Genomic DNA, 25165 nt, shown 5'->3' on the forward strand with positions numbered 1-25165 from the left:
TTAAAAACCTCTTACAGTAAAGTCTTCCAGATTTTATCAAAGTACACTAATATGAGTATGGTGGCATTGAGAGGTTTTTAATTTTTGTCATAACTTTAAAAATCATTAATATAAGGATGTATATTAACAGATTTTTCAGTTAAACAAATATTAAATACTATGTCCCAGGCACCTGTCTGAAATCTATGTACAAAGGTGCGTGCACGCAACACACACACACACACACACACACACATCCCTGTTCTCTGTCCTGAAAAGGCACTTAAGTGACAGGAGACAGGGGCTAAGAAAATTTCAGTATGAATATAAAATTCTGAGTATAGATGTATACAGAGTGGTTTGGGGACGGGAACACAAAAGAGAGATTTTCTGGAGGAAATATTGTAGTTGGTGATTAAATTCTATAGCCAAGATTCTATGAGGAAGAAAAAAACACTTTGCCGCTCCCCAGAAGATTTTATTTTAAATGAGGGAACCTGATTCCAAGGATGAAAAGGTTGAAGGAAAAGACTGAAGTATAGTAGCCATTTAAGAAGTTCACTTTGGGATAATTTGTTTACCTATTATTTAATTCACTGGTTTCTTTTTCTTCATCTACAGTCTTTCTGCTGTTAAGATAGCCGCTAAATACTTTCATGTTAAATATCATGTTTTTCAGTTCCATAATTTCTATTTTCATTTTTTGAGTTATCATTCTTTCATTTTTTTTTAAACCAGTTTGGTCAATCTTTTAATCTGAATTTCTTAACATATTTATAATCACTCTTTTAAGATCTATTTGCTACTTCCCTAAGCCAACTGTGATTCTACTCTTTTTTTTTTTTTAAGTTTTATTTACTTAAGTAATCTCTACACCCAGTGTGGGGCTCAAACTCACAACCCTGAAACTAAGGGTTGTGCACTCCTCCGACTGAGCCAGCCAGGCGCACCCCTGTTGCTTTTTTTCTTTTGATTATGGGTCATGTTTTCCTCTTCCTTCTCATATTTCATAATTTTATATTTTGTGTTAGCCATTATTTGAAAGGATAATACAGATTAAATAGGTAATATTTTCCACTAGAAGGGGTTCCACTTACCTCTGCCTGGCAGCTAGGTTTAAAGGGCTGATACCTTTTACCTAATTTGGAATTGAGCTTGGTCAGGGCTAGGTACCAGGGACACAGGATTAGGCCTCTCTCTCTCACAGTTTCTTGGGAAGACAGTCAAAATACAGCTGAGTTTAGGGAGAAAGACAAAGTCGGGATATTTATGAGGTTTGGAAAATCTGATCATCAGTGGATCTATCAGTACCGAGCAGGAAGTTGGCAATGGTAGGAAAGGTGTTCATGTGGATTTGGCATGGCTCATGATCTAGTTGAGAATTGATAGATGCAGTGAGAGGGTGAGTTTCAAAGTGTATCTTGAAGAGTAAACAGTCTAGTTGAGCTTTCTTTTTTAAGAAGAAGGCATTTGCTCTCTCGGGATTAGTTGAAAGGTCTGTTGTTGGTGTAGACGGGTTCTCTTAAGGTTCCTGAAGCAACTTCATCTCCTAGGCAAATGGCAGAGTTGAGTAGTAATGTCATGTTGATGGTGACCATGAACTGTGTGCTTGTAGATGATTTTGGCTTTGGGATCTGAGCATTGCAAGAAAACCTCTGCCTGCTTCGAAGCACAACTACCAGCTTCGTCCACCTTCTGGGTTTGCTCGCTCTACCTGTCAGGCTTTCCCAGACTCTAGTGTATCATACTAGCTCAGACCTGCCCATTAAAAATTGACTGGGTTCTCCTTGTTCCAGCTAGGTTGCTGTGCCTACAGCATTTTTTGCTGTTTTTCCCACCAAGGGTCCCCACATTGGATAAATGCCCTCAGGTATGAAAACCACTGTTTCTCTCTGCTCAACTAGAGGGGGCTGGCTGGCTCATTCATCTCTGAAAATAGTTAATCTAGACGTCTTTGCCTTCAAGATTCTTCTATGGTATTAATGAAAAATATGATTGCTTAGTTTAGCGAAGGTGTTTTTATTTTTGTTGTTATATCAATGTGAAGACCCTTTGCAAACCTCTACATCCTAACTAGAAACAGAAGTCCCTGCATGCGTTGTTTTTAAAAGCCCAATGTGGAAAATCTGGGCCTATGTATTTAAGATTTTTGGGAAAGTTGGGAAAAGTAAATGAACATAAATTTAGTCCATGAACTAAAAAATAAATTGTATGTTACCTCCCAATTCTCATTTTGGTTTTCTTCTCCTTTTTTAAATGACATACTTGATAAATGATAGATATATTTGAGAGACACTGATAATTCTTTTGAGGGAGTCAAAATAAGTCTTTGGTTTATAGTTTTTTTTTAAGGCTAATGCAAATGTTATTAAATGAAACTTTAAAAATGTTTAAAATTCAAACTTTAATGATTCCTTACTCATAGTTTGTTTTTATTTTACTTTTTAATTAAGCTTTAAATTTTTCCAATAGCTTACAAATAAACTTAAGATGAGCCTATTTCTTTGTAATTGTGTTCTTAAATCTTCTTTCAAGGCTTTTGAAAAATCTCTGACACTTGAAACCTGCTAGTTCCAAACTCATTTCTTGGGTATTAAATCAGCTCTTAGTACTTTTAGGTGTAAATTGACCTAATTTTGACCTTGCAAAGCTAATCAGCTAAGGAAACTAATTATTAAAACACATCTGTGCTGCTTAGAAATTGTAAGATTTGTTTGGAACTTGCATCATAGATTTTAGTGGGACATCTGGTATATATTTTAATAGTCTTCATTAAGTAAATTTTATGTGTTGGGGGGAGGACATTTCTAATTGTGTGATTCTACCTCTCCATCAGTTTTAGATTTCTCCTTATATAAATGACCATAAGATCTAGAGCATGGTCCATAACTTTGTACTCTTCTCTGAAACCTAAACCTTTGTAGTTAGGCTTCGGTGGCGGTGACAGTACTTAAATCTCTTCAGTTATTCTCAGACTGTTTTTTGAGTAGCATTATGTGCTAAGAGCTGGAAGGCATTGGGGATATAATAACAAGCCAAAACAGTTCTATTCACAAAGCATAAATGAGGGAGACTGATACTTAAATTCACTTTATGGTTACATGTGATAATGGCATTTTAGTTATATAAGAAAGTGTCGATATTTTTTAGAGATGTAAACTGAAGTATGTTGGGGAGAAATGACATACCGGGCATTTGCTTCAGAACAGTTCAGCAAAGATAAGGGGGCAGAGGAAGAATAGATGAAGTAAATTTGCCAAATAGTGCTAACTGTTGAATGTGGGTGACAGGTACTCAGAGGTTCTATAATTGTGTGTGTGCTTAAAATGTTTTATACGTAGATGTTTTTAAAGAAAAATACTAATGACAGCATACTAAGAAATGCGTAAGAGTGATAAGGCAAAGGTACTGTGCTAAGTTGTTTCCATACGACACGGCGACCTGCTATTATAGCTACCAAAGATGAACACATGCTTACTCTGTGGCTTAACTGTTTCAGTCTTAGGTCTTTACACAACAAAAGTGTGCTCATGTTTGCCAAAAGATATGTACACAAGTGTCCATTGTGGCCTACTTGATTATAATCCCGAACTGGAAACAAGCTAAATGTTTATCGGCAGTAAAATGGATAAATTAATGTAGTATATTTATGGAGTAGTATATATCAATGAAAAAAGGTGATCTTGAGTATACGCTACAACATGGATGAATTCTTCATGAACAGAAAAAAAAATCTGGAAAGTTTAAAAATACACCAGGGAGCACCTGGGTGGCTCAGCCGGTTAAGCACCCAACTCTTGATTTTGGCTCAGGTCATGATCTCAAGGGCCTGTGATCAAGCCCCACATCAGGCACCGTGGTCAGTGGGGAGACTGCTTGAGGATTCTGTTGCCCTCTGCCCCTCCCCCCAACTTTAATGCATGTACACATGCGTGTGTACACGCACACTTTCTCTAAAATAAATATTTTTACAAAATAAACAAAAACATATTTTTTAATACAACATGGCACTCTGTTACAAGCTGTCTACTTCATCTGGAGCCCAGAAATGATTTGTAACATTGCCAGAAAAACTAGTTGAATTGAACTTACTGAAGGATGGTTTATACATTAGGGATTTTCCAGAGTAATTTTGATTACTTGATTTAACGATTATGTGACTAATTCTTCACGTAATATATGACTCTACTATAAAAGGGGGCTTTGTCTCATATTCATAGGGATTCTATCTAGTTCTGATATTGTTTGTATTTGACTAAAGTCCAGGTGTACCCATTGCATTGCCTATAAAATCTTGCATACTTCTGTCTGACCCCCACCCCGTATCTTTCTTTTTCCCAACCACAGAGTCTAGCCTTCTGAGCTAAAGCCCAGAGGATTTTAGCCTTTTTAAAATCTGGATTTTTTTCAACTTACTTTCTGGTTAGTTGCCTTCCTGTCTCTTTTTGTACTTTTTCCTTGGAAGTGTACCATTAAGAAAAGTTTAATTTTTAAAAAAGATATGTTTCCCACTTCCTAATAACTTTGAGGTATATGTTCATTGAGTAGAGTAGCGGGATGAATCACCTGCAGTATTAAACCATTATTTAAACCTGCTCAGAGAGAATGCAGAAGTCCACAAAATGAGAAACCCTGAACTTGAGTCCTTAGAGCAAAGAGATTCCTATGGTTGAGCCTCCTATGAAAGCCATGCTGTAAATAATGCCTCTGAATCTGCATTTTTGAAAGTTCATTAACAGTGGTTTTAAAGCCTCCAGTTGAGTTATATTATAAAAGGATTTGAACATCATATTGTTCTAAAATAGAATTTGAGTAGAGTGTTGAAATTCTTCTGTTGTATTACAATCATAATTTAATTCTAGATAGGAATAGGGTCATGCTTGAAATCAGCAATGCCAAAGGTCAGAATAAATTTGAGAGAAATAATCACACTCAAGCAGGACCGAAATACTTATCTCAAGCACAGCAATAAGCATAAAAATGGCTTATTTATCACACAATCAATAATAGTGAACTCTTTATTGGATGTGTCAGGGGAGTTCCCCCAGACTTCTCTCAGAGGCTGCCAATTAGCATTATTACGTTGTGATAATAAATGAGTTTGACCAGGTATTTTCCTCTTTGATTTAGGCAGTTATCCCCAGAGTAATGACCTATAAGGAAGTAATCTTCTCAGTTCAGATTTCCTTTGACTCATGCTTTGGCAGAAGCCATCACGAAAAATGGCATTCAGAAATTCTGAACATCCTAAAGCACCTAATGTTTCCAGCTGTCTGATGTATATGTATGTCTTCACAGGAAGGATCAGTCTTTATTGGAAGATGAATCAAGAATTGGAAAAATAAATCTTGTTACAAATACCATATGGCTCAGAACATATCAATTACCAAAATCAGTCCATCTTTCTCTTTTCTAGAAGACTGAATGAGAAAAGGGCCCATCTTGAAATAGTAGAGAGTTTTCTAAAAGTGATTAAAATCAAAAAGCAAAGTTTGAACAGCATTAATGTAACTGGTTAAAAGCTTCAGTTTTAGGGGTGCCAGTGTGGCTCAGTTAGTTGAACATCCGACTCCTGATCTCAGCTGAGGTCTTGATCACAGGGTCATGAGTTTGGGTCCTGCATTGGGCTCCATGCTGGGTGTGGAACCTCCTTTTAAAAAAAAAAAAAAAAAAGCTTCAGCTTTAGACCCAGTGAACTGAGTTTACTAGTATGACTTTAGAAAGAGGTATTTAACTTCTCTGAATTTCAGATTTTTCATCTGAAAAGCGGAGATCATAACAGCAATACCTACCTCATTATTTGAGTGTGCTAAATGAGATAATGCACACAAGCACTTACCACTATGCCTGGCACATAGAAAGTCTCCATAAAATAAGCCAATTAATATTTCATTTGTTTTCCTGCCTTGTTGCACTTTCAATAAAAAGGTTGTACTTTTTTAAAATTTTTTTATTATTTTTTTAAGATTTTATTTATTGCAGAGACATCACAAATAGAGGGGCAGGCAGAGGGGGTGGGAAGAAGCAGGCTCGCTGCTGAGCAGAGAGCCGGATGTGGGGCTCGATCCCAAGTCCCTGAGATCCTGACCTGAGCCAAAGGTAGACACTTACCAACTGAGCCCCCCAGGCGCCCTCAAAGACGACTTTCTTTACAGGCAAAGGTAATGCAATGAAAACTCTTTAATTTTTCCATATACCTGACTATCTGATGTATTGGGGAAATGAGACCTTTCTTCAAAATGCTTCATTTATGCAAATAAGCTGCTTCTAAAAGCAAAATCACTTCTTTTCTACCTGCAGTTTTGCAAAGAGTCACATTTTAAATTTCTAGATCACAAAGACAGTGACCTAGCTATTACAGAATGCCCTTCGCTTTAACAAGGATATGTCCTGGCTGTCCCAAAAGATTGCACCGTAGCATTCCACCTGATTTCTTTTTTTTTTTTTTTTAAAGATTTTATTTATTTATTTATTTGACAGAGAGATCACAAGTAGATGGAGAGGCAGGCAGAGAGAGAGAGAGAGAGAGAGGGAAGCAGGCTCCTTGCTGAGCAGAGAGCCCGATGCGGGACTCGATCCCGGGACCCTGAGATCATGACCTGAGCCGAAGGCAGCAGCTTAACCCACTGAGCCACCCAGGCGCCCTCCACCTGATTTCTTATTCTTTTCTGCTCATCCTTTAATACAGCATCCAACCTCATGGATACAGGGTGGGCCAGAATCAGTCCTGTGGCCCCAGAAATGTAAGTTATTGTCTCACCCAGCAGTGTGCAAAGGAAGCAGTCAAAAAACACTGAAATTACAGATATAAAGCCAGAACTTACAACACCTGGTATAATTACCTTCTTTGAAAATTGCAGCCTCCACAGGGCAAACATCAATGAATGCCACCAAGTACTTAGTTCTCACTTCAGCTGTTGGATCCTTTTTTAGTAGGGCTCAGATGGGGAGGAGGAAACCATCTTTTTACCTCACTTTTTTTTTTAGATTTATTTATTTATTTGAGAGAGAGTGCACATGAGCTGGGGTGAGTCGGGGGCAGAGGGAGAGGGAAAGAGAATCTCAAGCAGGTGCCCCACCAAGTACAGAACCTGATGCATGGCTGGTTCCCGGACCCTAAGATCTCTACCTGAGCTAAAATCAAAAGTCAGATGCTTAACCGACGAGTCACACCAGTACCCCTACCTCACTTTTCCAAAGAGAAAATACCCTGTTCATTTCTGGAAAGTAAAGTGCACCACATCTTCTACCTGCCCCCTTTTTCCTGTCTGTCGGAGTTTCTTTCAGTGTTTGATCTCTCAATTTATAGTCCCAAAGGCCTGTAAAAACAAGTGGCATTTGGAATGTCTGGGTGGCTCGGTCAGTTGAATGTCTGCCTTTGGCTTGGGTCATGATCCTGGAGTTCTGAGATCGAGTCCTCTGTGGGGCTCCATGCTCAGTGGGGAGTCTGCTTCTCCCTCTGCCTACTGCTCCCCCTGGTTGTGCCCCCTCTCTCTCTGTCTGCCAAAGAAATGTTTTTAAAATCTTCAAAAAAAAAAAAAAAAAAAACAAGTAGCATTTGGTAGGACTTGATCACCTAGGAACAAAAATGGATTTTAAGAGTTTTCAGTTTTAAACCTCTTCAGCCATCATTAAACTGGTTTCTTTTGTTTTTTGTTGATTTTTAAATTCAATATATCTCCTATTTTGTGCTTAAAATTTAGAATGTTTACTTATCATTGATAGTATTTTCTGCCATTTGAGGAACTAGGAATGGGCCATAGAGCCTTTAGGTGGGTAGTTTTTAGGGAACATTAAAAAGCAGCATGAAAAATGGAATATAAGGGGACGCCTGGGTGTCTCAGAGGGTTAAGGCCCCTGCCTTCGGCTCGGGTCATGATCCCAGAGTCCTGGGATCGAGCCCCACATCGGGCTCTCTGCTCAGCGGGGAGCCTGCTTCCTCCTCTCTGCCTGCCTCTCTGCCTACTTGTGATCTCTGTCTGTCAGGCAAATAAATAAAATCTTTAAAAAAAAATGGAATATAAGGAACAATAAGCATTGGTATAAAACAGTGAGAAACTGATGCTATGCCAGGAAGCAGGTAGGCGATAGAAATCTAGAGAAACAGTGGGCTTCACATTGTTTAGTGGCAAGCACACACACAGAAATGCTTTCCAAGACAACTTTTCATTTAAGCAACATGTATTGAATACTAGTCCTGTGTATACTAGGATGCTAGTTCTGGCTTCTGTGTTAGGTACTGCGAGTACAACACAGTATAATCTCTGATCCCCAAGACCTTAGTTTAAGAGAGGCCAATGTATAAATAGATAATTGTAATATGGTATTCTATAAGATAATTTTAATAAGAGAGGCGTATAAAAGATACCCCTGGCCTGGCACACTCTTATCTGCTTTTCCTCAGTAATCCTGTTCATACTTAAGGTTTTACTTTAGGCATGGCTTCTTCCAGAAAGCCTTCCTAATACTGTGTGCACTAGATTAATGGGGAGCAAATAACTGTTGTCGGTGTAGACTTCAAAGAATGTTTCCCTAAAGTAGTTGACATCTAATAGCAATTTTGAATTAAAAAAAGAGGAAGTTATAAGAGAAGTAAAGCATCATGATTTTCTTTTCCCAAAGACTGACAGGAGTTGAGCATATAATATCACTTCATTATTCATTTATTAGTTCTCTCAGTTAGCAACTCTTTATTAATTTTCTATAGAGCCTGTACTTCTTGGCTCTTTCATGCCTTTGTAACTGCACAGTTGCCTTCACTGTTGAGGTAGAATGTCCAGGTGTTGTGCCTGGGCAGTGAGGATACGGAGGAGAGCACAGACGTAGTGAGACTGCCCTTAAGGGCTGTTGGGCTCTGTAATTAAAGCAAAAGCACTTTGAGCATGGAATGTGTTGTTACAGGGAGAAATAGAGAAACATCTATTCGGCAGGATTAGAGAAGACTAAGCCCAGAGGAAATAATGTGTAAATAGACACATGGTAAATGAGAAGAAGCTAGTTTAGGGAATGGGGGAGTATTATAGGCAGGGAGCCTTAAGTAGCAAGGAAAAAATGCAGTAATAAATCTGCCCCCTATGTGGTGGACTACATAAAATGGAGTGACCCTTTTGGTGAGAATAACTACAAAAGCTAAAGAAAATATAAAACACTATCTGTTTGAAGATATCAGAGAGATAAATTAGTAAAGCATTATCAAGCTAAAACTCAGAAAAGAAGACAATGCAGAGAAATGAGACTGACGTTTGGGTCTGCGTTTGCCCTATAGGCATTTACCAATTCAGAAGTAGCAGCTAAGGCTTGCGTAGCCCTTTGATAGCCTCACATGGATAGGAATATAAACATCGGGCCTTTATGATTCCCCAGTGCTTTGCATTGTGACCATGAAAGACTGCACCCAAGAACAGGGTAAAATTATAGATAAATAAACCCTTCCATGGACTGCAGCCTAGCTTCACATCATCTGGGTGACCCAGGAAATTCTCAAACCCCATTATTAGATTAAGATGATCTTAGGGTTGCCAGCACCCCCAGATTCATTGCACAAAGATTCTTTCTAGAAGATCATTATCATTGGCCTTAAATTATTTCTACAGTTTTTCAGATATAAGGTACAGATTATAATCAAAGGTAATCAGTCACACAAGGACACAAGACAACATAAATCAATAACTAGCTGAAATAGTAAGCAATAAAAATAGACCTCCAAGTGCTCCAGATTTTAGATATGCCAGATACGGACTTTAAAATAACTCTTTGGGGACCTGGATGGCTCGGTCGTTAGCGCATTTGGCTCTGCAGGGTCGTGAGTTCACACCTGATTTTAGGCATGGAGCCTATTTTAAAAAGTTAAAAATAAAAATAACTATGCATACTAAGTTGAAGGACAGAAGAAATTGTAAATTTCAAGCCACAATTGAAAACATTTTAAAAGAATTATAGCAGATTTGAAAAAGAGTCAAACATATTCTGAAACTTAACTAAAATGAGTTTAGCAGCAGATCTTAGCACACTGGGGTAGAGAGGTTTACTGAACTAGATTTTAGGTCAAAAGGAAATATTAAGAAGGAAGCATGGAGGGATATAAGCGGGAAGATTTGGGAAGGGCAAGAGATATAGAGGATACAAGAAAAGTCCTAATATATCTTTAAATGGGAGCACCAAAGGAAAGAAGGTGAGAATAACCACCAGTTTATTCTCTGTATTTAATTAAGAGTCTGGCTTTTTTGGTCTCTTTTTTTCCTTTGTTTGGTTTCTTAAAGTCCACATATGAGTGAAGTCATATGGTATTTGTCTTTCTCTGACTTACTTCATTTAACATTATGCCTTCTAGGTCCATCCATATTGTTGCGAATGGCAAGATTTCATTCCTTTTTATGGCTGAGCAATATTCTGGTTTTATAAATATACCATATCTTCTTTACTCATTCATCTACGGATGGGCAGTCGGGTTGCTTTCTTATCTTGGCTATTGTAGATAATGCACAGGGGTGCATATTTCTTTTCAAATTAGTGTTTTCACATTCTTTGGGTAAATACCCAGTGGTGGAATTACTGGATAATATGGTAGTTCTATTTAATTTTTTTGTTTTCCTTCCCAGAGGAGAGATACCAACAAAAATGTTTCTATGGCTGATTCAAAGAAATTACTGCCTATGTTTTCTTTTAAGAATTTTATGGTTTCAGGTCTCACATTTAGGTCTTTAATCCATTTTGAGTTTATGAATAAGATTAACTTAAAAATTCATCCACTTCCAGATACATACCCAAAAGAAATGAAAACATATGTCCACACAAACACTTTCACATGAGTGCGCGTAGCAGCATTCTTCATAATAGCTAAAAAGTGGAAGCAAACCAGATGTCCATCACCTGGAGAATGGATAAACAAAATGTAGATCCATACAGTGAAGTAGTATCTGTATGTACTACAACATGGATGAACCTTGAAAAGGTTATGCTAAGTACAGGTAGCTAACCATGAAAGCATTCCATTTATATGCTCTTGCATTTGTATGATTCCACTTATATGAAATGTTCAAAATAGGAAATCTATAGATAGGTCTGGGATTAGAGGGAGAATGGATACAGAATTTCTTTTTTTGGGTAATAAAAATGTTCTAAAATTAGATTGCAACTATGGTTGTACAACTGAATATTCTTTAAACTGAATTATGCAGTTTATTTAAATATGAAAATTTTATGGTATGTGAATTATATCTCAAAAAGGGGGAGAAGAGGGGCGCCTGGGTGGCTCAGTGTTAAAGCCTCTGCCTTCAGCTCAGGTCATGATCCCAGGGTCCTGAGATCGAGCCCTGCATTGGGCTCTCTGCTCAGCAGGGAGCCTGCTCCCCCCCCACCCCGCCTCTCTGCTTCCTTGTGATCTCTGTCAAATAAATAAATAAAATCTTTAAAAAAAAAAAAAAGAAAAAACCCTACTTAGTGCCTGTCAGTCTTAGACTGGATAAATAAACTTAGTCAGATATGCCTCACAGCCTTTTAACAGTTTAAGTAATGTGCAGCAGTGTAAGTGAATCTAAAAAACAATAGTGAGGAAAGTAGCCAGTCCACAAAATACTACATGATGTATGATTCCATTTATGTTGAAATATGCAATAGGGAAAATGAATCTGTGATCTTAGAAATCAGTATAGTGGTGAGCTAACAAGTGCTGGTGAGGATGTGGAGAAAAGAGAACCCTTGTGCGCTGTTGGCTGGAAGGTAAATTGGTGCAGCTACTGTGGAGAACTGTGTGAGTTTCCTCAAAAGATTAAAAATAGAATTAATATATGATCCAGCCATCCCACTTCTAACTATATGTAAAGGAAATGAAAACAGAATCTCAAGGAGATAGCTGCCCTGCCATATTCATTGCAGTCTTAGAACAGCCAAAATATGGGAGCAACCTTAGTGTCAATCAGTAGATGAGAGGATAAAGAAGATAAACACACATGCATATATATATATACACACACAGAGGGCTATTCAGCCATCAAAAGAAGGAAATCTTGCCATTTTCAACAACATGGATAGACCCCGAGGGAATTATGCTAAGTGAAATAAGTCAGACAAAAATAAATACTACGTGCTATCACTTACATGCACAATCTAAAAAAGCCAAACTTATAGAACAGAGAGTAAAGTGGTAATAACGGGATAGAGGGTGGGAGAAATGGGGAGATATCGGTCAGAGGATGCTAACTGAGTAAGTTCTGGGGATCCAGTGTACCTCATTATGCTTACAGTTAATAATACTGTATTATAAGTATTAAAAGTTATTAAGAGAATAGATCTTAAGTATTCTCACCACAAAAAAGAAATGATGATTATTTGACATGGTGGAGGTTTTCACTAATGCTGATCACATTAATGGTTAATTACTCATTAATTAATGATTAATGGTAATCATTTTGCAATATATGTGTATCTGAGTTATACATTGCATACCTTAAATTTATAATTGTTATGTGTTAATTATATGTTATATGTCAATTGTATCTCAATAAAGCTGGTGGGGGGAATCAGAATAGTAGTTACCCTTTGGGCCAGAGGTGCCTAGGATTGGCTTGGGTGGATTATTGGGGTGCTGGGATGTTCTATTTCTTGATCTGAGTTTCATTTCTTAAACTGGGTTTCATGGCTGTATTTTTTTTAAATTCATGGTGTACACTTAAGTGCACTTTTCTGCATATACACTGTACTTTAAAAGGTTTTTAAAAGTGAAAATATTAGTAAATGTCAGTGATTATTGAGTATATAGAACAGTATCTTGTGTTTATAGCTAGGAAAACATGTTGAGCTAACTTAGGGCATGTAAGCTCTCAATTTATGAAATGTCAGAATTAAAGTACTTACATTGTAGGCTCTGAAGAGGTGATCTCTTCTTCCCCTGCTAAAAGCACTTTAATAAGCAATTTTGAAATTACAAGGGACCCAGATAAGTAAATTTAAAAGAAATTTCAGTTACAACCTGGAAATATTTTAAGTAGGTCAAAAATTAATTGTATTGAGTTTTTTGGTAAAAATACTTTTAAAAAAAAATTTTTAGACCTATTGTCTGTTTTGCTACTTCCCCTATTGCTTGGTCTATTTCCAAACACTACTCAATTTGGCAATATCCCTTGAGGAGTATATGGCACTTAATATGTATTGTTCCCTAGAGGAATCATGAAAGAAAGAAAAGATGCAAATTTTCTCTTGGGATAAAATAGAAAATTAATTGAAGAAGAAAGAGTCCATGATTTAAGGTATAGTTAATACTGGGAGAAAATCATACACAATTTTCATATTTGTTGATTTCATCTTCTTAGTTTAAATACCAGTTATTACAGCAGAGTTCATACTCTTTATGCAGCAGCTTGCATGGCTTATGTTTATATTATCATCTTGTTTATATACAGTGATGTAAGCTATAGTAATCATTTTTATGTATTTTCTTCTTGCGCTTTCTTTACTTGCTTCAGACTCGTCATCAGTTGGCTTTTGAATTTTGTATTAAGATTTTGAAAGGAATACTCCAACAAAAAATGAATTGTATTTTTGTTATAGTGATTCTGCTGCATGGATTATAAACACTCTATCTCCATGCTTGGATAAACTCCATCAAAAGCACATTATCCTCCTACTTCTGTGGCCAGCTGCCTAATTGTATCTGCTGTAACCACACGCTGTTGGAACATGATACCAATGAAGAACAGAAATGATAAATTACTCCCTGCAGGTGATAGTGATAATGATAATTTTTAATTTCCTTCTTCCTCATAAGGTCTAGTCTGATCTTATTTCATTGGCTGCCATCCTGTTCCATACACACATGATACATTTTCTTTAAAGAAATACTCATCGCACCAAAATACATGAGAAAATAATTTACTTTTATTCCAAGTCATTGTTCTTCAGATGAGCATGTATAAAAACGAAGTGCATTTACCTTTGTGTGTCTGGGATAAACAAAACGTGGCTTAAAACAGACTTTTAAATCTTCAGTTTACACATACTGTGAGTTTTTTTCTTCCTCTTTGTGAAATCCACAAAGAAGAAACAGTTCATTTTGAAAGACTATATTCTAATGCTTGGGAATGTTTAAGATGCACAACAAAGCTACGTGCCTGAATTATTTTCCTATATATGTGGAGGATTCCCACCAAATTACAAATGTGAGCAGACTGTCCCAGAAGTTTGCTGCATATGCATGTATTTTTCTTTTATTCTGTTTTCTTCTACAATGAGCACTGTTGTTGTTCTTAATTACCACAGACTCTCCCTTCTCTCAGTCTAAGGACTTTTTTTTTTTTTTTTTTTAAGATTTTATTTTTTTATTTGACAGAGAAAGAGACAGCGAGAGAGGGAACACAAGCAGGGGGAGCAGGAGACTGGAGAAGCAGGCTTCGCACTGAACAGGGAGCCTGTGATGCTGGGCTCAATCCCAGGACCTTGAGACCATGACTCAAACCAAAAGCAGATGCTTAATGACTGAGCCACCCTCAGGAGCCCCTCAGTCTAAGGACTTTTTAAAAAATTTTTCTGACGGTGGTATAATCAGTGAGATGTTATTTATTTAACTGTGACCTTGCCTTTACAGATTAGTCCAACTTCTACAGATGTTTTATTTTAATGCTTGTTTTTTCCCCTCAGCAGTTCCCTTTGCCCCTGACAACATATACATGTGGAACAAAAGAGAAATGTATCCAGTCTTAGGCCTTATAACCTATCTGATCTTTTTTAAGCGCATGTCAAGTTGTGCTCCTGTTACTTATTACCATTGCCTGTTAGCCGTCATTTTCAGTTTCCTGTGGTTGTTGTTTATTCTTACATTTGAATGACTTCCACAGAGAGAGTGTAAGTTCAGTGAAATTAACATTCAACAGACCTAGAGGTAGCCTGTCAAAGTGATGGTGACAAGGTAGTGAAACTGATGGAAAAATAGTGGCATATTTATGTTCTTCACCAGAATAAATAGCTTTGTCCCTAAATCAGCTGACGTATTTGGTTGTAATGGCTTCGCAGAGAATAAAAACACTAATCGTAGTTCAGTTGGGTTTTATAGTCTATGATTCAAGTTTAATGACATTTTTTCCTCTTTTTGTCTAATATCTTATTTTAATTATTAAGGGCCACTTATAAGTTGGGGGGAGCCCTTTCCCTTTCAGTAGCATTCTGCTTGAGGGTTAATACCTGTTTTAAAACCAGAAACGCCCTTTGGTTTTTTTAGAGCAAGAGTTTTCTACTTGCTCAATTATGTGAATCTTTCTGGAGTTTTGTGGGGTTTCTTTGGTTTGGGTTTGTTTTTGTTTTTGTTTTTTTAAGATTTATTTATTTATTTTAGAGAGAGAGCAGGAGCAGGAAGAGCAGAGGAAAGGGATCTGAAGCAGAATCCACACTGAGCGTGGAGCCCAGGTGGGGCTCGATCTTAGGACCCTGAGATCATGACCCCAGCTGGAACCAAACGTGTGTTGCTTAACCAACTGCGCCACCCAGGTGCCCCATTTATGTGAATCTTAACAGTCTGATGAGTCGATTATCTGCACATAGTTTGTTTTTTGGTTTTTGGGTGGGGGTGGTTTGCACATAGTTTTTTATTGCAGGTGAATTTCTTCCTAGCTTCTCGTGCTTCTGCTTCATGGGCGCTGTAGAACTGATTTTGGTATTACCCTCCACCAGACATGATTAGGGAAGTAAATCTGTTTGAGTTGAAGAAACTATGATGCATTTCAGAGGGAACTATAAAGTAGATGTGACTTCAGATTTATCTTTGTCATAGGCCCCTGCCAAATTATCATAAAGCGAATTATATCTTTATTTTTATTTATTGTCTTGAGGCGTAGCACTGTTTTATTACCCCAAACTACACAGTATTTCTTTTCACTGTATTTGGGGGGCTTGGGGGAAGACGAGTTTCTTTGATTTTTAACTGAATTTCATAGCTAGTTCAATTTGGGGATTGGAAGACAGTTCTAAAATATCTTTGTATTCTCAAATACTTTGATTTTTTAATTCTGTTGCAAACTCATACATCAGTCTCCCCTCTTCGTTTAGACATATATACTCTATTATAATTACATTTGTTCTATCATAGTAATATTGCCAGTCTGTCTTTTACCAGAGTTAAATATATGAAGTTTTGCTTTGTGTATTTTAAACAGATTTATATTTATATTTGTATTTAGATCACATTTCCTGATAATGGAAGTTGTTAGTATTATAGTAATATTATTATTGTTTTATAGTTGGAAAAACTTGTCATTTTTTTTTCAAGTTCATTTAGTTCCTATTACATATTAGATATTACCCTAGCCTTTGGGTGTACAGAGGTGGGCGATGCTAAGGGAACTAATAAAAGGTAATAATTAAATTGAATGTCTCTCCATGCAATACTATAGATCATTTAACTCAAGTGTTAAAAATAATTTATTATCACAGAAGCTGTTCATTTTTATGGGAAATCTAAATTATAGGTAAGGCTGATGAATATGCACTTTCCAAATCTATCATCTACTTTCAATAGCTTGGTGAATATCTTTTCAGATATGTACATATGTATTCACATTTGCATGGCATGTAATAAGTGCCGATAATATATATATTATTCTTTTACCCAATAGTATATTGTGACTGCTTTTCCAAATTGATAAATATTTACCTATAGGATTACTTTTGATGGCCAAAATGTTATTCCATCTTATGGAGGTATTATGATTTGTTAACTGGTCACCTGTTGTTGAAAATGTGGGCTAAAATTGGCATCTTATAGATAAATCGTTGCAAGCATACTTGATAAATTTCCATAGAATATTTTTTGGAAGTTAAGATTTACTGGGTCAATGAGTATATGCATTATATAAACATTTTGACTGAGCCCATAACATGTATTTACACAACAGAAAAGTACATAGATCTTAAGTGTAGTTTGATAAAATTGCACAAAGTGAATACCCACCATGTATCCAGCAGTCAGCTGAAGAAACAGAATATTACCAGCAGCCCAGGAGCCCTCCGTGTAACCCCTTTCTAGTTTCTACCGCTGTTGAAGGGTAATTACTATTGTGACTTACAACACTGTAAATTGTGCTGTTTTTGAATATTCTATATGTAGATCGAATCATAGCGTGTGTACCATTTTCTCTGTGACTACTTTTTAATACAGATGTTTTGTCTTTTATTATGTATTGCTAAGTTCCCTCTAGAAAGGTCATTTCAGTTTATTTTCCCAGTATGCATGCTACTTTCCCCACTAACTATGGATATTATCTTTTAAAAAATGTTTTCCCCGGAGCACCTGGGTGGCTCAGTGGGTTAGAGCCTCTGCCTTCGGCTCAGGATCTGATCCCAGGGTGCTGGGATCGAGTACCGCATCAGGCTCTCTGAGAGCCTGCTTCCCTCTCTCCCTCTCTCTGCCTGCCTCTCTGCCTACTTGTGACCTGTCTCTCTGTCAAATAAATAAAATCTTCCAAAAAAAAAGTTCCAAAAAAAAAAAAGTTTTCCCCATCGTGATCAAGGAAAATCGTACCTGATTATTTTAGTTTACTTATTTTTCTAAGTAGGTCAAACATCTTTTACTTATGCTTATTATTTGATTTTTCTTTTATAAATTTCCTGCTTTGTTTTCTAATTTCTTTTGACATGGTTTTCTTACTAATTTGTTGTAGCTTAATGTAAAAAAAGACAGTGTCCCTTTGTTTTATATATATATACATATATATATACATATATATATAATTATTGCAAATACTCTCAAATTTCTTCATCTTTTAATTTGACACTAAAATTTTATTTTATGAAAGTATAAGTAACATACAGTGTCATACTAGTTTTGGGTGTACAACACCAAAACTCCCTGCTTGGCGGGGAGCCTGCTTCTCCCTCTGCTCTTCTCCCTGCTCATACTTTCTCTCTCTCATTCTCTCTTTCAAATAAAAAAATAAAATCTTTTAGAAAAAAAGAGTGGGTTTTCTTTGTTTGTTTCTTTGTTTTTGGGGGTTTTTTGTTTTGTTTTTGTTTTGGTTTTTTTTGTTTTGTTTTAGATTCCACATATAAGTGAAATCATGTGGTATTTGTGTTTCTCTAACTTATTTCACCTAGCATAGTAACTTCTAGGCCCATCCATGTTGTTGTGAATAGCAAGATTTTATTCTTTTTTATGACTGAATATTTCAGTGTTTGTATGTACCACATCTTCTTTATCCATTCATCTGTCAACGGGCACTTAGGTTGCTACCGTATCTTGACTATTGTAAATAATGCTGTAATAAACATAGGAGTGCATGTATCTTTTCAAATTGGCGGTTTTGTTTTCTTGTATAATACCCAGTGGAATTACTTGATCATATAATATTTCTGTTTTTAACTTTTTGAGGAATTTCCAGACTGTTTTCCATAGTGGCTGTACCAGTTTCCATTCCCACTAACAGCCAAGTATTCCTTTTTCTTCACATCCTCATCAACACTTGTTATTTCTTGCCTCTTTGATTCTAGCAATTCTGACATGTGTAAGGTAATATCTCATTATGGCTTTGTTACTAAAGTTTTAAGCTTCTCTTAAGTTTCTGCCTATGTGTGATGCTTAGAAAGCCTTCTTCACATCCCAGTTTTATAAACATTTATATATGTTGGTGGGATTTTACTCTTCCTCCTCCTAACCACCCATCCCCCTGATCTTTGTGATTACATCTGCATACATGGAAAACCCCACCAAATGATGTTATATCATGTTTGTCTTAAAAAATCATAAGTATTTTAAAGAAATTCTGAGGGAAAAAGTAATCTTTTATACTTAAACTGTTGATCATTTCTGTTGTTTTTCTTTTAATGTTTCAGGTTTCCTCCCAGTATTGCTCACCAGCTTGAAGAACTGCCTTTAACATCTCTTCTTTTTTTTTTTTTTTTAAGATTTTATTTATTTATTTGACAGACGGAGATCACAAGTAGGCAGAGAGGCAGGCAGAGAGAAAGGAGGAAGCAGGCTCCCCCCTGAGCAGAGAGCCCGATGCAGGCCTCAATCCCAGGACCCTGGGATCATGACCTAAGCTGAAGACAGAGGTTTTAACCCACTGAGCCACCCAGGCGCCCCTAACATCTCTTCTAAAGTTTTTTGGCAATGAATTCTTTTAGTTTACCTTTACTTGAAAATGTCTTTATTTTGCCTTCATTCCTGAAGTATATTTTTGCTGGATATAGAATTTTGAAAGGTTTTTCACGCTCCTATATTTTTTTCCATCTGGACCTCCATTTACCTGTATGTTAGTTGCACAGGCCCCTGAGGTTCCTGCATTGTATTTCAATCTTTTTCTGCTGGGTTTTCAAATTAGATACTTTCTATTGACCTATCTTCACATTCACTGATTTTTTTTTTTTTTTTCTCCCTGTCATCTCCATTCTGCAGTTCAGCCCGGGGAGCTTTTTATTTTGGTTATTACATTTTTTAATTCTAAAACTTCCATTAGTTTTATTTATTTATTTATTCATTCATTCATTCTTTCATTTATTTAGTAGTTTCTTTTTCTCTACAAGAATTTCTTTCATTTCATTTCAGTGTGTTTTCTATAACCCCATTTCTGTTGCCTCATAACGGTTATAATTCTGTTTTAAAGTTTTTGTCTCATAGTACCAGCTTCTGGGTCATCTCACAGTTGGCATTTGTGGATTATCTCTTTTCTTAAAGACATTTTCCTGGTTCTTTGTGTGTTGAATAATTTTGGATTGTTTTCTGGATGTTGTGCGTGTTATGTCATGCGTACTGTCGGTCCTGTTATAATTATCTAGAGGATGTTGTTGGTGTTTGGTGTGAACGGGCAGTCAACCCAGTTAAAGCCAAAACATAAGCCCTGTCAACCGTGTCTGGGCGGGCAGTGGTTCACATCTCAGTCTAGTTCTTTAAACGTTTGCTGTAGTGTTTTGGGCTCTTCTACACATACCCTGATTAGTGATTAGTCTAACTCGTACAGCTTTTTCGAATCTCTCTTATGTTCTGGAGATCTTTGTTGATTGGAGATTTTCAAGGCCTTGCCAGTGGTTGAGACTTTTTCGGGTCCCTACAAAGTAGGGTTCCTCTCCTCCTCCCCATTCAGTTTTTCAGTTGAAAATTATAAGTTCTAAGTCTGGCTATTCACTGATTTCATAAAGTGTCCTGACAACATAGTAAGACTAGCTGAATTTAAGAAACTGAAAACTGAAAATCTTAACTGAAATGTATTGAGAACGTGCTACATGAGAGACCTATGCAAATTAAGGAGAACAACAATATGAATTACACATAGGCTTTGTTTTTAAAACAAACATTGCTGTCTGGGACGCCTGGCCTGGGTGGCTCAGTTGGTTAAGCGACTGCCTTCAGCTTAGGTCATGATCCCACGGTCTTGGAATCGGTCTTGGGATCCTATCCCATCCCACATGGGGCTCCTTGCACAGCCAGGAGCCTGCTGCTTCTTCTCCCTGCCGCACCCCCTGTTTGTGCTCACTCGCTCACTCTCTGTGACAAATATAAATAAAATCTTTAAAAACACACACACACATTATAGTCTGATAGCACAATTAACTATAAGTAGTATGGTAAGTTCTATAATAGAATTGTATATAACAAGCACATTCTCTCAGCAAATATTTATTGTGTACTATGGGCCAGGCACTGCTCTGGACACTGGTGAACAAGACTGGCATACAGGAATAAATTTAAGAAAATAGTTGAATTAGTCTATGAAGTACCAGGAAATCAACTGATAGAAGTCATGTTTTAGAAATGTTCTGAGTAACTACATAGTTTTCTATAATAATCTGTACCTGAGTACTACATTGTTTTATATTTTGTCTGTTTGATAGAATTATAAATAGTATTTTGATTCTCTCTTGGTATCTAAAATGTAATGAACCTCAGTGTTAAATATTGAACTTGTTTTGGGCCCAATCCATATTAACCTCACAGATCAATAAAAGTTCACATTCTCAACAAAAGCAGCAGAGTACACAAATTAGCTAGCTTTATAGTGATTTTTCAATAATTAGTGTCCTATTTTTAATACCTTATAAGCTATTTTTTAATGCCAGTTTTAAAAATAGATAAACCTAATGCTGTTAGTGAAAGAAAAAGGGATGGTATCATTTAAATTTTAAAAAGAAATGAAAATCACATATCCTCATCTGAATATTTGTCTTTTAGAGACCGTTTTATACTATCACAGTAACACTTAGAGTTACCTCAGAGGTTCTCCTTTGGGTATTTGCTTAAACATATGTTTTATTTGAGTACTATTATATATTTTTAGTTTATCTTCAGCAAAAAAGTGGCATTTAAAAATTCTGTTGCTCTCATTACAAAACTATTCATAGTACTTTGCTTTAAAATTAGATGCACAAGATCAGAAGAAATTAAATGAGATCTTTGTATAAAAGAGTATGTTTAAGTTAAATTTATTGCCGTGTCACAAACCACCTTAAAACCAAGTACCTTGAAGTCACAATCATTTAGATTTATTTGTGTATGATTCTGCAGTCCGGACTGGACTTGTCCTCTAGTTCTTCTGCTGGTTTCTCCCCAGGTCTCTCAGGCTGCTGCAGTTGTCTGGTTTGACTGGAGCAGAGAGCTCCAAGATGGCTCCCGCCTGCACAGCAGGCTGTCTTTGGGACCATGGGTCAGCTCTTGGGGCTGGCTGAGGCTTCTTCCTTCATGTGGTCTCTCACTTTTCAGTAGTCTACCACAGTCATTTCTCTAATAAAACACATATTGGTTATTTGATTAGCCTTGTTGCCCTTATTATTATATTGTTTCTGTGGGGGAAAGCCAAATTATATGACTTCATTTTCACGTGTAACATCTTTTCCAGGAGGTAATAGTGACCTGTCATAAGTATAAGAGGTATCTATTCTTTGAAATGATTTCTTTTTGCCATTATCTTGAAAGACTGAATAATTGTTATGTCATGTAATTAGTTTAATAATTATTTATTTTTTTTAAACAGGCAATTGCTGGCTACTTTGATATATATTTTGAGAAAAATTGTCACAGCAGGGTAAGTATCATGAATTTTCCCATAAGAATTAATTATGTGAAATACATTATATTTTATTTTTGTGCCCCAAGGTGTTTGATCATAAGCCTTTTGCTGTTGTAAGCAATCGGAGCTTGTATTTGATGTAGTAGATTAATGTAGCATGATATTAAAAATCTTGTACTTCATCAGATACTTTTGAACTCTTACCAATGCAGGTCGTGTTCTCCACGGGCCCCCAGAGTGCCAGAACACACTGGAAACAAACAATATTTCTATTGGAAAAGCCATTTTCCGTTAAAGCAGGTGAGAAAGAAAAGGGAGAGAAATGTCTTACTCTTTTTGAAGTAAACATTATTCCTTCATTCTACAGTGACTTTTTCTATGCCCACTGTCTTTGAAACAATGCAACATGCTAGTAAGATAAGATTTTCTTAGAGCTACATAAATTTTAGGTGATATATCATTTCAATAAAGTAGTGATTTAAAGAAAACTCTTATTTAGATTAGATTTATAATTCCTGCCAGTTAAAATATGCTTTAATATGTAGCTTTTATTTTGAGTACCACAAAGTAATTCTGACAACTTTTCTTTAAGTATTAACTAGTAGTATATATTAAGTTGCAAATATAAGTAAAAATGCTTTCACTTCCAAAGTGACTAAAGAGAAATATCACTGATAGAGGTGAAGTGTAAATTTAAAAAAATGCTATTCAGTAGTTACAGTGTTCAGTATATGTGTCTAGAGGGCTCTCCCCAGTCTGTACCCGCTCAAATCTTACATGGTGCTCAAGGACTGGCCCAATTCTGCGTTCTTCTGTCTTGCACCTCATCGATTGCTCACTCTGATGAGCACCTAGAGTTCTTACGTACCTATATCCTTAGCTCCAAAAGTTAGAATTTGACTGTGGAATCTCTATTATTTAAATTGTTTATTACATATAAGTTATCCTCCCCCACCTTTACAGAAAGCTTTCTGACTATATGAAGCCTGAATGTATAACAAACTTCCACGAAAAGAAACTCAAAATCACTAGGAACTCAGGGAGAGAGGCCAATTAAAACTATGTAAGAGACTTTTTTATCCATCACTAGAGGGAAAAAAAAAAAAAAAAAACATAAAATTTAACAAGGCCAAGTACCTGCAATCATGTAGCCAAATGGAACTTGTATACTCTTCTGCTGATAGTCTTTATTGGTACAGCTTTAGAGAACAGTTTGCTACCTTCAAGTTAAGTATAGATGTATAAGTATCCATCGCTAAAACCACAGTTTTTTTCTAGGGATGTATTCTGAACAGTCTCCCCTGCAGCCTGTCTACAACAATCTTGACAACAGTATGGTTTGTAGAAGTGAAAAATTGGAGGCACCTTGAATGTCCATTAACAGAAGATAGATAAATATGATAGTTGCATACAGTAAAATCTCTGTAACAGATTAGTCATGTATTTGTGAATATCAGAAGCAACATTAAGCAAAAAAAAGTTAGAGTGATTCCTACATTACATTGTTTATATGGAGTTTAAAGACCTGTGAAACAGTTTCCTATACAAACACACATAGTCAAAGTAAGAAGCAATACTTAAAGATGATAACTGGGGAATTCAGTGTGGCTGCCCCTGCAGAAGAATAGAAATAGGATCAGGGAAGGCTTTGAAGGGGATTCAGTGTCATAGACCTGAATTATTCCTTTTAGAAATTGAGGGAACTGTGGGAGAATGTTAAGATTTGACAAAACTTGAGTGGTGGGTCTGGGTGGTCATTATACTGTTCTCTATATGTTTCAAATATTCCATAAAACTCAGGTATAGTTTGATTTCCCTGTTGGTGCATTTGGTAGATGCACATAAACACTATTAGAGTAAAGCAGCACCTTGTTGTCATGTTTTCACTTTAAGATTGTAGTGCTATGGAAATAAAACCTTGATGGTCTCATTTTCTCTTTCTCCAAAAAGCTTGAGCACAGCAAAACTGAAGTGTGATGAGCACAAATGAAATTTTATTATATTTTCATTTGTTTTTGTTTGGTTGGGTTTTGTATAGCTTTGGTATTTGGATTGATACTTGGAAACTTGAAAATGTTGCTTTCTTCACAGTTCCCATTTTATTATCTTAGTGCTAAATTTTAAAGGTAGTGCTAATTCATTCATGTTTAAATCTTGAGAGAGATTTAAGATAGCATTTGAATTTTCTCCTACCTAATTACAACAAAATATTATTTTATTCTAGTGAAATTTTGAAATCCTAACTACTTATTACCCAGTAATCCTTAGAGTAACTGATTCAGCTTTTTCAGAATACTGTGGAGATTTATGATTTTAATATTGCCTTGTCTACATTGTGTATTTCTTTCATTGCCATTGTATATGTGCTTATATTTAAATAGTAAGACCAGTACACCACAAAATTTTGGAATCCCCTAAAATACAACCAGGAAAAACTTAAAAGGGAAATTTCAAAGTAAGGAAAATGTGGTCCTTCTCAGCTATGATAGTATAAAGAAGGGATTATATAAGGAAATACAACACCTTTTTGTTTTTTGGTTTTTTTTAAAACCCTCCTAAACCACTGGTGGTAGTACTAGTGAGTAGAAAGCAGAAGTTGCTAGGCAGAGTACTAAAGAAGACATGCTAATCAGCAAAAGCCTCCAGAAATCTACACACAATGCCCCCTTAAGTTTTTTTGGTTTTTGTTTTTGTTTGGTTTGGTTTGGTTTTTTGCCCCTTGAGTTTTAGATGAGTACTAAGATGCATGGAAGTAGGATGAAATGCCTGAGGTCAAGCAAAACATCTGAGGCAGCTGTGAACAAACAGTTCCCAGAGATTCCATGTAGCTCTGGGTATTTGAGTTTCAACCAGCTAGAGTGGGGACTCCTTGTGGACTCTCTTCAGTCCAGAAGAACCATAGCTTCATAGTAGGAATAAACTATCCCTAAACTAAAGGCTAACCTGCATGTTCCTTAACAAAGCTTAAAAACAAGCCTTAAAAGAAAAAAAGAAAAAAGAAAGAGAAAAAAAAAAAAAAAAAACTGGACCAAAGTAACTTTATTGGCAACAAAGGAAAACAAAAAACACTGAACAACATAAAATTCATCATGGCCTAATGTCATGTCAATCGAAATGTCAATCGAAAGAAACAGATCCAGAAATGAAATAAGCACACAAGCATATTGAAACATAACTGCTGTTATATGAGAAGATATTTAAAATCC

The 25165-nt window shown here is 36.3% G+C and overlaps 1 protein-coding gene across 3 annotated transcripts in view; it reads left to right on the plus strand.

The window, feature by feature from the left end:
- Window positions 1–25165, plus strand: part of PRMT3 (protein arginine methyltransferase 3) — a 128359-nt gene that overhangs the window by 93549 nt on the left and 9645 nt on the right. For all 3 annotated transcript variants that reach the window (XM_032881206.1, XM_032881207.1, XM_032881205.1), the window contains 2 exons: window positions 21924–21974; window positions 22172–22259. In XM_032881206.1, the coding sequence (XP_032737097.1) occupies window positions 21924–21974; window positions 22172–22259 (139 nt within the window). The remainder of the gene's footprint in view (window positions 1–21923; window positions 21975–22171; window positions 22260–25165) is intronic.

This window comes from Lontra canadensis, unplaced genomic scaffold (genome assembly GCF_010015895.1).
Source record: "Lontra canadensis isolate GAN:19392208 unplaced genomic scaffold, GSC_riverotter_1.0 scaffold74, whole genome shotgun sequence".
In the NCBI taxonomy this organism is placed as follows: Eukaryota; Metazoa; Chordata; class Mammalia; order Carnivora; family Mustelidae; genus Lontra; species Lontra canadensis.